Here is a 13,735-nt window from a genome sequence, read left to right as displayed (position 1 = left end):
TTTAAAATTCTTAAAAAATAATTGTAAATTACAAAATTTATAAATAAATATATACTAAAAATGATAATTTATGTAAAGTTTGAGAACTAAATTTTTAGAATTTTTAGAATTAAGACTTCATTTTTGCAAAAACTCTCATATTACAAATCTGATTTTATATCTTAAATTTTCATTTTTCTTATCTTATTTTCTCAAAATTATTAATTTGTACCCACTGATCTTACACTTGTACATGGTTGGACTACTATCTAGAGGTCTGAGGCAGGGAAATCTATTATCTCCTTACCTTTATTTGTTTGTAGTTGATGTCCTATCTAGGTTGATATCTAAATCAGTCCAGTCTAGGTTAGTTGTTGGGATCAGAACAAGGTGTTAATGATTAGAATTTTGTATACCTGTTGGATTTTTTTGAAACTTGGTTGTGAATTCTGGATGGAAGGCAAGAATATTTGATATTCACTGTACTATACGGCGCATCCTATTTGCATCTAAGGAGTTTATGGATGCTCAGAGAATTGTTAATGACAGACAATTGCAATAGGAGAAGTTGTCCAAAGTTGCTTGGTCCAAGCCTCTGGAAGGATGGATCAAAATTAATTGCGATGGGGCTTTTGATTTAGAGACTTAGGGTTTTAATAAGCAATCTGATGCGGTATGTTCAGCCTCGCGCTATAATATTATTGCAATATTTAATTTTACCGTTATCGTTATTTTTATATTAATGACGAATGAATGTATCGTTCATTTATTTCAATCTTAATTCAATTTTTAATTTGTGAGAGGTGTTTTTGCTTTTGTCTTTTTATATGTGTCATGGAATTTTGAGGCACGTTTTTAGGAAGATGCAATTCAATTGTTACGGCCAAAAAAATTATAATCAATTGTCTTCATCACATATAATTGGTATTTAGATGGTTTTACAGGGTAACATGAAACTGCCTCCTAATAAAGTCAAATACTGCTTGCAATTACAACTTGCAAATCATGGTGAATCAGTTACCCAAGGGCCTTTAACAAAGAGTTTAGAATAATCCACAAATTTCCCAAATTGCAAATTATATAAATAGAGTTCTGTGAAACCTTTAATTGATTACTTTTAACAAAATTGGACTGCAAAGAGAATAAGAAAAATAGCTACCTATAGTTTTCATTTTAAAGGATTTAATTTCGATAAGAATTAAATCAAAATGTTGTACGACAATTATATTAAGTGATGAAGATTAAAGATGATTGTCATAGTGTTAATCACCATCTGTCTTGATTCGACCTGCTATTCGATTAAAATCGATCTAATCGATTATTGCTTATGATTATATAATTCGCGTATCACACAATTCTCTGAAAGCTTCGCTAGCACACAGTTCGTTAGCGTGATGGCGAACTCATGTTAAGAGGATGCGTGTTGATCCTAGAGGAGGATATATGTTGACAAGCATAGAACCTATTTAAATCTAGTACGTCACATCAAAAAATGTTATTTTATAAAATGGAAATGGACCCTCAAGAGAGGAGAGAGAAAAATAACCACTCAACAATGATAAAATTATAATTATTTTTTAATTATATTTATATAATTATTACAAGAATCTTTAAACAGTACATTAAATATAAGCCTTAGGGATATACTATTTTATTTCGCTTATTTATTAAATTTCAGTATTCTGCAATTGGGTTTAGTAATGGTACAAAGTAACATTGAACTCGACAATAGCATCCCCCATCGTGTTGCTCCAAGTGACTCGCAAGAGGGCAAACCCTGTGGCCGTCCTAAACGCACCTCTCCCTCCCACTATTGCCATTTCACGAATTGTGCTAGGAGCATCTGCGGCGGAAAAGCGTGAGAACAAACTGAAGGAGCTTCCGTTGAACCTGCCAGTGGTAAACGCAAAATCCGCATAAATGATTGCAGTAAATTGAGTACGTTCTCGACTTAAATCTAAGTAGAGCCCTTGAGAATTTCCGATGAGCGTGGATGTTGGTTCAGACTCCATAGTGAGGGGATCATCCATTGCATACAAGGTACCGTATGTGGGCGGATTTTATTTGCTTTAAACTTTTGAAAGTGATGGAAATTAATTTATTTCTGGAATTAAACTTTTCAAAGCTATGGAAATAATTTCATTTATTGGGATAAATATATTAGAGAACTTAAATTTTTGTTAGTACAATACTTAGAATTACCCATAATTCTTCTCTAATCCATAAATAAGAGGATAATGCGCTTCAGCACACTCAAAACCCATGCCAATCGAACTATAAATCAATCGGTAAAATTTTTGTTAGTATTTTTCAGAGGGGATTTTTCAGAACTCCTCCGATTTAATTTTAATATATATTTTAAAATTTTATTTTATTAAAACTATTTGTAAATTTTGAGATAATATATTATATTATTATTTATTTTTAATATAATTACAAGTAATTATTCTTTAACCAACAAATGTTTGGGATGTTTCAGCCTCATAGATGATTGGTTTTTCCAGCCTTCAAAGCAGTGACATGTTTGAGAAAACAAAAGTTGGTGTTTGGCTAGGATTCTTCACTTCTTTAACTAATCATATTGAAAAGTTTAAAGCGTAAAAAATGATTTTTCTTATCCTTATCTTTTAAGAGAGTTTTGGAGCTGTTGAAAGAATAATTTATGAAGGTTTTTATGTGATAAATATTAAGATCATTAATGTGATAATCTCAACCTTTAAAGGAGTATTTCAAGCTATTACAACACTGGTTGCTGATCACGTTGGAGAGCCTATTAATAGGCTGTTGATCGACATGTCTTGGAAAGTCGTTTGGGATAACACTCCATGTTTAGAGATTTAGGTTTCAATTACTTATTTGTATAAGGGTAGATTGAGCTTGAGCGAATAGGTAATCCGAACAATTGGCAAATAAAATTATTCTTTGAGTGCAGCTCCTCAAATGTAAGATTTGGGAATCTAAACTATATTTACAAATATTGTGTGTCAATTCTCTCGTTACTTATCTCTTTGACTCACTTGCACTTTAAATTTATTTTACAAACTCTCTTAATTCTATTTAGATTTTGTTCCAACAAAAGATAAGGCGAGACTGTTTTTAAATGGCTTCACACAAAGTTTTATTGTTCCATCCATAATACATACATCAATAGTGGAATGTAGTGCAAACCGAGGACTTTTTCAGCCCATACAACAATATTAATATAATTTCTAATTATTATAATAAAATTAAAACAGTGACATATATAATTATCTATACATCTTAAAATATAATAAAAGTTAAATAGATTTTATTTGTATTTCATTGGAGTAGGCTTCCTCTCTCTCATCTCGCTTAGTCGTAACTTTGTCAAACGATGATTTTGTCTGTGTACAACACTTCTAGTTGTGGGCTCTATAGACCCCCCACACACACATATTGTAACACCCCTTACCCATATTCGATATCGGAATAGAGTACGAGGCATTACCAGAATACATGCACTTGTAAACGTATTGAACCGAGTTGTAAAATTCCATTAATAATTAAAACTTTCAAATTATTAACATGCTTTTAAATAATACAACATTTCCTACTAACCACAATCAAGCTTTCGATAATCATCTCACTACATCTAATAATTGTACATATTACCAAATATAATTCAATTTCAATAATAAAACACATATCTATATAATATTCATCATCAAATAACATTCACTTTAATTAAAATTATACAGAATATAGTTCATACGAACTTACCGGCTAAATTGCGAAAATACCAAAATCCAGGGACATTTTGGAAAATTTCTATTTTCTCAATTTCCATCCAATCTTGATATAAATTAATATTTCCTTCAATTTACTAATTTAAATAATAAAACAATTCATTTCATGCAATTTGATCACTTTTTGACATTTTTACAAATTTACCCTTAAATTTTCACATTTGTTCAATTTAGTCCCTGAAACATATAAATTGGTCATTTTAATAAAAACTCATGCTAGTTGAATAATCATATATTTTCCTCCTCCTCCTCTCCATTCCACATCCTTAATATATATAACATGTTTTTATGTAACATTATCTATAATTTCACATTTATTTATATTCATTCAAAGCTGTCCACTTGAGTCATAGTCACTAAATTATTTATATCTTGAGATACAGAACTCCAAATTGAGATCCGTTAATTTTCTCTGAAACTAGACTCATATATCTTCTTACCATAAAATTTTCAGAATTTTTAGTTTAGCTAATAAGTATAGTTTATTCTTTAAAGTCATCCCTGTTCTGCTATCTGACAGTTTCGACCCTTCTTCACTAAAAATTAATTATCTCATCATACGGAATTCAGATGATGTTCCCATTTGTTTGTATTAAAAATAGACCCATTAAGGATTTTAATCATGTAAATTTTAACCACTAATTATTTTTCTCCAATTTTTTATGATTTTCCAAAGTCAGAACAGGGGAACCCGAAATCATTCTGACCTTGTCTCACAAAATCTATTATATCTCATGATTTACAATTCCATTACTTACACCGTTTCTTCTATGAGAAACTATACTCGGTAAGCTTTAATTTAATATTTTTTTCATCCTCTAATTTCATTTCCACAATTTATGGTGATTTTTAAAATTTAACCTACTGCTGTTGTCCAAAACTGTTTTAGTGCAAAATGTTAATGACTAAGTTTATAACTTCCTTATTCCCTTTCTCTATAATATTTCTCATCACTTTCACTTATTTCTCTTCACTAATATATCAAGAACATAAGACCTTACATAAGAAAACTCTACTATAACATTAATTCCATGCTTTTTCAATAATATCAAACTTAAAAATATATTGAAGTATTGATGTTCTTACCTTGTACTATTGATTTCAATCTTTTACTTGATTTTCTCTCTCCTCCAGCCTCTATTTCTTGAATCTAACTTGATATTCTAGCTCCCCATAGTCTACTTGTCAATTTTCTCTCTTGGTGGCTATGGAAATTTCTTTGATTTCTAAGTGAAAATGGTAGATTTTTGGTGAAAGGACCAAATTGTAAAGAAAACAAAGCTTTCTTTCTTCTTCTCTTCTTCTCACGTTAATGCATGCAAAAATGGTGGGGATGAATGTTTTTCATCCTTCTTTCCACATATATATACTAAATAAACTAATAATAATAAAATAATATCATTTAAAAAATTCAAATTAAAATATTAATAAACTAATATTTATTTATTTATTAATCTAAAATATCTCCAACATCATCATTATCTTCTAGATTTCTCTCTCTTCTAATTGACCATTTTGCCCTTTATGATCTTTTAAAATTCCATCCTTGAGTCATCATTTAATTTGGTAAAATTGTGATTTAGTCCCTCAAACTTCTTCACCTTTTTCAATTTGGTCTCAATCCATCCATTTTTCTTAGTTCCTAGATTATTCCACCCTTAAAATATTTACACCATTGGTCCTTCAACTTTTTCATATTTACACTTTAACCCCTCAACTTTTTAGTATTTACTCTTGGGTAACAAAACTTTTCTTACTTTTAAGATTTAATCCTTTCTTGAATTAATATGTTATAATATACTTCCCAATATTGCCGTAACTCAAAATTACCCCTTTTAGCACTTTATTTCCTTATTTTACTATATCGTAGATATTGTCTTACTTTCCTTATTGTAGAAATTTTCGGTATTACATATATATATGAGTTTGGAAAAATTTTAAAGCGATGATAATACCATTTATTTTTATCATATTATTAAATTCACATTTTAAAATAATTATAACTAATTTAAAATTCTTAGTTCATCCATTTTAAATAAAATGGAGGTTGTGATAATTGTACATTTAAAAATAACTGATTTAGGTATAAATTTTAACTCTTTTTTTTAAAACTTTTATAGATTTAAAGTCATAAGAACTTGATTTAACTAACCCATGTATCAATTTGTAAAAATGTTAAAATTTTAAAAAATTGTCATTATTGATTTAATCTCCCGATCTAGTTTTGATCATAGGTGGTTGCCATCTAATAAGTGCGGAGTGCTAAGCCTTCTCATCAGTAAACTTAATGTAGGCATTTATCCTTACCTTCTAATAGGCATAGTTGACACCATCCTACATAAGGGGGAGTAATTGAAAATCCTTCCATATCTAGAATTTTGCAACACTAAGAAACACCAATAGTTATGTTAAGCAGATAGCTCTGATACTAATTGTTGAATTAAACAGTTGCTAATTGCTTAGAAACTAAGTGTTTGAATGGAAGTGCTTAGTTGTAGTGACCATTTTTTTTGATACTACAATGAACAAATTGAAAAATAGAGTAATCAAAAGACACAAATTATTGTTTAGATAGTTCGATTTTCTTATATCCGCAGAGTCTAGCTAAGTAAATTTACTATCTTTAATCCTCAACACAACAAGTTATCCAATTTCTATCATGCCGTTGGTATAGAAATCTCACTTTTGTATCTAAAGACCTAAACCATTCACCTCTAAGTTTTCCCCTGAAGAACTTAGATAATAAACACAACTTGTTTACTCTCTCAAATGCACTCTTAATGTAATCACTGAATTTTGTCCGGGACAAATTTTGTGTTTTAAAAAAAATGTATTTTGACCCCTAAATTTTTTGAAATTACATTTCAACCCCTAAACTTTATCGAAATTACATTTTGACCCATAACTTTCTCAAAATTATGTTTTGGCCCCAAAACTTTTACTGCATTTACATTTTGGTCCTTCTGACAGCAACCAGCACCACTTGCGCCTGCAACGGCGGTGCCGGCCTACCCCTCCCTAGCCACCTGCAACCTGCAAAAAAAATAGAAGAACAATCAATTTAAAAGGGGTTTTAAACCCCCAATTGGAAGGAAGCAAGAAGGAAGGAAGCAAAAAAAGAAAAAAGAAACAAATTTTGAGCCAAAAAAAGAGCAAAAACAGCAGCAAAAAGGGACACCGCCGCCATAGTGCTCAAGCCACCGCGCCCACCACCGCACTCCCCGCCGCCCCAATACCTAGCAAGACAACCAAGAGGCAAGAAATAAAAAAAAAAAAACAAGCAAGCAAAAAGAAAAAAAAAGAAGAAAAAAGAGAAAAAGGGGGAAAGGGAAGACCACCGTGCGCGCCACCTCCGGCTGTCGGTGGGAAGTATGTCGCCGTCGACGAAAGCAACACGAAAGGGGGGGCTGATTGGAAAAGAAAGAAAGAAGAAAAGAAAGAAAGAAGAAAAGAAAGAAAAAAAGAAAAAAGAAAAAAGAAAATAATTTTTTTAAATCGGGCCGACCCGACCTGAATCCGTCCCGACCCGACTGACCCACGCCCAACCCAACAGCCCGGAGCAGGCCCAACAGTAGCAGGCCGGCCCAAAAAAAAACAAAGCAGAAAAAGAAAAAAAGCAGCAGGCCATTTTTAGCAGCCCAAGTGCAGGCCCAGCTCAGCAGCAGGCCCAGCAGGCCCCCAGGCCCAGTGCGGTAGCAGGCCACCCACACCAGCAGGCCAGGCCCAAGCCAGCAGCCCAACAGGCCAGCTCAGCAGAAAAAGAAAAAGAAAGAAAAAGAAAAAAGGAAAAAAAAAGAAAAAAGGGAAGAAAAAGAAAAAAAGGTTCAATTTGAGTAACCCGTTCGACCAAACTCGTGTTTCGGATTTTTTCGGTAATTTTGTTTATTTCACTTTTAATTTAATGTTCGTATTTTTATGCTATTTCATTTTAATGTTATTAGTAATTTATGTATTTTTATATTTTTTGTATTTATATTTTTAATTTAATTTAATTTAATTTTTAATATTTTTAATAAATGAGGCAACAAATCGATTTAACATTAAATCGTCGATTTCATCTCTATGTTGGGTGAATATCACCGGTTTATGTTAAATACGATACGCCCTTTTAAAAATTGTAAATATTCAAAAAATTCGTGTTTTCAAAAAAAAAATCTCGTGCTTCGAAATTTTCGTGTCTTCAAAAAAAATTCTCGTGTTTCAAAAAATATTTGCGTTTCCAAAAAAATAATAATAAGGAAATGAATCGATTTAACACTATTTCGTTGATTTCATTGCTATGTTGAGTGAATATCATCGGTCCGTGTTAAATACGATACGTGCTTAATAAAAAATTGAAAAATTTGTGTTAAAAAAAATTCCGGTATTTCAAAAATTTTACGTGTTTCAAAAATTTTTTGTGCTTTCAAAAATTTCGTGTTTTCAAAAAATTTCGTGTTTCAAAAATCCTCGTGTTTTCAAAAATTCCAATGATCAAAAAATTTTTCGTGTTTTCTAAAAACTTTTGTGTTTCAAAAATTTTCGTGTTTTCAAAAATCTATGTGTTTTCAATAATTCTCGTGTTTCACAAATTTTCGCGTTTCAAAAAAAAATCTGGTTTTCAAAAAAAAAATTCGCGTGTTTCAAAATTGTTGTGTTTTCAAAAATTTTCATGTTTTTAAGAATTTTTGTGTCTCTAAATTTCTCGTGTTTTAAAAATTTTTCGTGTTTTTCAAAGAAAATAATTGTTTCAAAAATCTTCGTGTTTTTAAAAAAAATTCGTATTTTGATTGGATCGTAATTAACTATTAAATTGAACTTATATTTTGAAAATTAAGACAACGCGCGTTTAACGAGATACCAATTTTGGGCGTTGCGAGGGTGCTAATACCTTCCTAGCGCGTAACCGACTCCCGAACTCTAATTTTCTCTGGATTTTCACGTAGACCTAAAATTACCTCTTTTTTAGAAAAATTTAAAAAAAATAAATTTTTTTTCTAAAAAGAGAATTTATTAGGTGTCCGATCACACCTAGGAAAAAAGATCGGTGGCGACTCCTTTTTCAAATAAAATCGAGATTCGATTTTTCAAGTTTTCAATAATTACTTCGACCAGCGCCTGTGCCCAATTTTTAGGTCGCTACACTTAATATACATTCATAGATGAACAATTAGGTGCTCTCATTACTCAGTACATAAGTGTATACAAGCCTCTTGAATATATAGAATTTTGAGACTTCCTAACATACTAGAGGTCAATTACAATCCAATCTCTATAAACAATAGCTATAAAATAGCAAGATACAATATAATGTAAAGTTAACTATTGGAGATATGTTCTTTGATGTTGTCTTCAATATTATCTTGATCTAATCTCCACAATCCAAGGGCCTCGATTACTTGATCCTATCCAATCTAATCTTCAAGGTAAGTTGCTTCAAATGGATTGTTCTTCAAATTTAGGCTTACATATTTCCACAATATTAACATTATTCAAAGCCAAAAGATTTTGTTTCAAAACTTGCTAACTTCAAATATGACGAATTACAAATGATCACAATAATGATGGAAATGACCACTTTTGCTTAACACTTAGTCAACCACTTCAAAAGCTTGGCAATCTACATCCACCACAAACTCCTTAAATCTAAAATCAATTCAGACTTTTCTTTATCCTGTACTTAAAGGCTCTAAAGATCCATGGGAAACTCGACTAACAAGACAATAACATGCCCAAAGAAATGACTAACTTGCATTCTAGAAGGGAAAGAGAGAAAGTAGAGGCAAGACATTAAATTCAGTCAAATTAACATTTTTCTTATAGATAGAAAAATTAATACTTGTTTACAAATTCTACATATAAATTTATTCAACAAAATAAAAGCATTACATTTAATTAGCACTCTAGGGGAAAAAAAAAGATGAGGTAGAGGCAAGACTTTAACTTTAAGTCAAATTAATATTTTTCTTATAGACAGATAAATCAATACTTGATTTACAAATTCTACATATAAATTTACTCAACAAAATAAAGTATGACATTTAATTAATTAAAATTTCGTATATATTATGATTTTATTGTTGCTGAGCAACTAAGCCGCCTGCTTTCTATAAATTGTAATTTTAAAATTCAATGTTTTATTTGATTTTGATCCCGATTGGGGCACATACAGCAGCCTTCATACGATTTGTAAATTTTATAATAAAATTTAAAAAAAAAATGATATAATTAATTAATTAATATTTAATTATGATCATAAGTTTCCCAAATTTCCTATTTATTTTGGCCAAAGCGTAAAACCAATTATCCTTGGCTCAATCTTATTTCCTCTTAACAGTGACAGATATCTATTTTTCTCAGCGGAGTTTTTGTTGAAAATTACATCGACAATTATCAGAGCATAGAGAATGAAAAGATTGACTTGGATTCTAATCCTCCATCTCTTCAGCGTATCAGTGCAGAGCCAATACTACACAGAAAGCTTGCCATATGATCCCGAGGAGGCGAAAGTCACCAATCTCCACTTTTTTTTGCATGAGTTTCTCAGCGGCAGCAACCCTACGGTGGCCGTGATAGCTCAGGCTAATATCACAAGCAGCGATAACAATTCATCAGTGCCATTTAGCACCATATTTGCCCTTGATGATATCTTAAAGATTGGTCCTGAGGATAACGCAGAGGTGATCGGAAATGCTCAGGGGCTTGGGATCCTCATAGCCGATACAAATACAACAAACCTGCTCTGGTACTGGGACTTTGGATTTATCACGGGTAAGTTCAACGGCAGCTCTATAAGCATGTTTTCAAGGAATCCGACAACAGTGACGGTACGTGAGCTTTCGGTGGTCGGAGGGAGAGGAAAATTTAGGATGGCCAAAGGGTTTGCACAACTTAAGGATTTCTCACGTAATGACACCACTACAATTGCGGAGCTTAATGTAACTGTTATTCATTACTAGAGGTTGTAAAAGGGGGGTGGGTGCTCATGAGGTGGAGTACGGTTGCATTTAAATTCCCATTATTTCTGATTATGTTTGGTTTAGATTCTCCCAAGTTAAACTGTTTTTCAAAATTGACTTTTTGTCAAAGTTGCGTCAAAGTTGCGTGTTGATCTGATGGTCAGGATGTTACCATCTCAGGTGTGACTTAGATTTAAGTTACACTAATCGTGATATTGTTAGGGCTATACCCCTTCTTATAATTCATTAAAAAAAATTTAAATTTTCGTAAATTCTAATCATTTCAAATTTAAATATATTATAATCAAACAAGTTTAAATTCGTCCATGTGATGTTTTATATGTAATATTTACAATTATGCAATATATAAATACATTGTAGTATATTACAAGGTATAGTCTTGAATTAGGTAACAATTCAATGTGGAAAAATTATTTTACAAGTGTTGACATATCTAAGTGGAAAAAGTCATTTATAGTTAATTTTCATTAAAATTTAATCAAAACTTTACATTGATTATGTCTATAAAATCATAACAATATTAATATATCTTTAGTCAAAATTTTCTTAATTAATAAGATCTGAAAATTTTTCTTCTCTAAATTTTATTTCATTAATAAAATATTACTAATACATAAAATTTTCATATAAATATACATGATTTTAAAAATTTTTACTTAAATTTTCAGGTTTTAATTAATTCAACATAATCGAAAAAATAATATTTTATTTTAAATAAAACAAATTTTTAGGTAGTGTTTGAAAAGTCATCTAGTCATTGAATTTTGGTATAGTTGTTTGTAATTACATAATGGTGGCCATCTTTGAGTAACCATTGTAATTTGTGTATCCCATTAAATTGAGTGTAATTGGAGCACCCCAATTATACTTTTCAATTCTTATGGGAGGGTGAGAATTGGAGTAATTACACAAGTAATTATTGCAACACCCCTTTACATGACCCGATTGTCGGGTCAAATTGGGATGTCATATACGTTGCCGAAGCAACTACAACCACTCCAATTCAATTGAACATTTTTATTAATGTTGATAAATTAGGGAAGGTGTCAAATACTGAATCCTAAAACCGAGTAAAATTAACGTCGTAAATTTAAGATGACAAATTCGCATCATCTGTATACTCTGTCAAATTAATATCCTTTTTATAGGCAGTCAAATTGGTGTTCAGTTTGTGATAATGGAATCGGTCCATGCTTTGTAAGTTTGGGTGAAAATATGGTATTATATTTAATGACTTGAGAGTAGATCTTGGGATACATCATATTAAGAATTATGTGCAATGTATTGTGCTAAATTTATGGTTGGTAACTTGATATTTTATTTGTTGAGATGATATAAAAAGTACCACTTGGAAAGGGAAGAAGATTTGTAGCAAGTGCTTGATGTACTATTTATTTATGACCTTGGTGCATGCTTAGTTGATTATATGATGAACAAACATATTGAAAGGGGAGTGTATGATCGAGCATGGTTTTACCTCTTAGGAGAAGACATATTTTAATTCTCCTGATATTTAACTTATTTGGATTGTGTGCTAATCATTTTTTATAGGGTTTTTTCAAAAATGTTGAGGGGGAGATTGTTCGGTTTTTTTACTTGCTCGTTCCATGTTCTGTTAGAACAAACATAAAATTTTTGCTTAGGTCGTTTGGGATGTTTCAGCCTCATGGATGATTGGTTTTTCCAGCCTTCAAAGCAGTGGCATGTTTGAGAAAACAAAAGTTGGTGTTTGGCTAGGATTCTTCACTTCTTTAACTAATCATATGGAAAAGTTTAAAGTGTAAAAAATGATTATTCTTATCCTCATCTTTTAAGAGAGTTTTGGAGCCGTTGGAAGAATAATTTAGGAAGGTGCAGTGTCCCAAAACTCTTCACGCATCTGCTCAAGTTGAGACTTGGTTATCGGCTGAGGATGTTTCCAGGGCTTTGGCTTCCGGATCTGTTTCACATTCCCTATCAGAGACAAAAGAGTTCACTATATCATTTACTACACATACACTTCGAATGCAAATCTAAAAGCATGATTTCATACAGCATGTTTGCCAGAAAGAGGTAGTAAGTTGGTTAGCGGATGGTAAAAAGAAACTAACCACCCAAACACTCAAGCACTACTTCTTTTGAAGATAGCATGCTTGGAGCTCAAACTAGGAAAAAGTTTCCTACGTGATAAGAATCCAGCACTTAACTCTACCAGTTTATATAGCCATGCTTAAGAGGCATTCAGCAAGTCCCGGATTAGAATCCTAGCATCCACTATCCCTTCTCTACGCAATGTGAGACCATCTTTGGACTGAAAATAAAGTTTCCTATATGATTATGAATTGTGCTAAACTGATCCATTGTCATACATATGACAATAGCATGAATGAACATATAATTACATAGCCCATTTCATGCAGCCAAGGCATTAGTCCTTTTTCTTTTTCATAATTTGATCATCAATCTCCAAACTTTCAACTATTGAATCTCGATACAATAGAAAAATACTAATAAATAAATTAACAATGTAGTTGCTTGCAACTCCAAAAATGCAAGTTTTCTTTATTGAAAAAGCTAAATGGAACACATTAGAAAATTTTCAGAAACATTTGGAAAACAAATTGAGTACTAATAATAGAACATTCAAATCAACATCCCAAATTTAGCCCCATTTTCTTCTACTTTCTCTTTTTCAGTCTATAACAACATTTTTATACTATGAAAAGCAATAAGTCAGAAATTTCAATCTTTTAGCTGTTAAATGAATATATAGATGATAGATATTTCAATCATTGCTCCAACATTATGGTTTGTTTTGTTTTATATCATCCATAGGAAAAAAAAAACAAAACAAAGAGACTATAATTATCACACAATTGAATAACCAAAATGCTATCTATCTCTTAAAATGAACGAAAAAACACTATAAATTGAAACAAAAATTTTAAAAATAAAAAGAAATTCAAGCGGAAGCCTTTTAGCTGCTTAGGAAATATCAGAAACTTTACTTGTTCAATATACCATTTAACTAGCTTAACTCCAAAGTTTTCT

At 31.2% G+C, this 13,735-nt stretch overlaps 2 protein-coding genes across 2 annotated transcripts in view; one reads left to right on the top strand and one right to left on the bottom strand.

Annotated features, from left to right (window-relative positions):
• LOC105777068 (uncharacterized) overlaps nt 1-13,735 on the bottom strand; it is a 30,868-nt gene that overhangs the window by 16,829 nt on the left and 304 nt on the right. The gene's annotated exons all lie outside the window — the stretch shown is intronic.
• Nucleotides 10,016-10,956, top strand: LOC105784803 (dirigent protein 4). Its single transcript, XM_012610728.2, has one exon. It carries the CDS (start codon nt 10,133-10,135, stop codon nt 10,682-10,684), a length of 552 nt encoding a protein of 183 aa, XP_012466182.1. The 5' UTR covers nt 10,016-10,132; the 3' UTR covers nt 10,685-10,956.

Source organism: Gossypium raimondii, chromosome 1 (genome assembly GCF_025698545.1).
Source record: "Gossypium raimondii isolate GPD5lz chromosome 1, ASM2569854v1, whole genome shotgun sequence".
Taxonomy (NCBI): Eukaryota; Viridiplantae; Streptophyta; class Magnoliopsida; order Malvales; family Malvaceae; genus Gossypium; species Gossypium raimondii.
The sequence above is the reverse complement of the archived record's forward strand: the minus strand, read 5'-3'. Positions and strand labels throughout refer to the sequence as shown.

Coding starts and splice junctions, on each gene's coding strand:
- LOC105784803 (XM_012610728.2), top strand. CDS start 10,133: ATGAAAAGATTGACTTGGATTCTAATCCTCCATCTCTTCAGCGTATCA.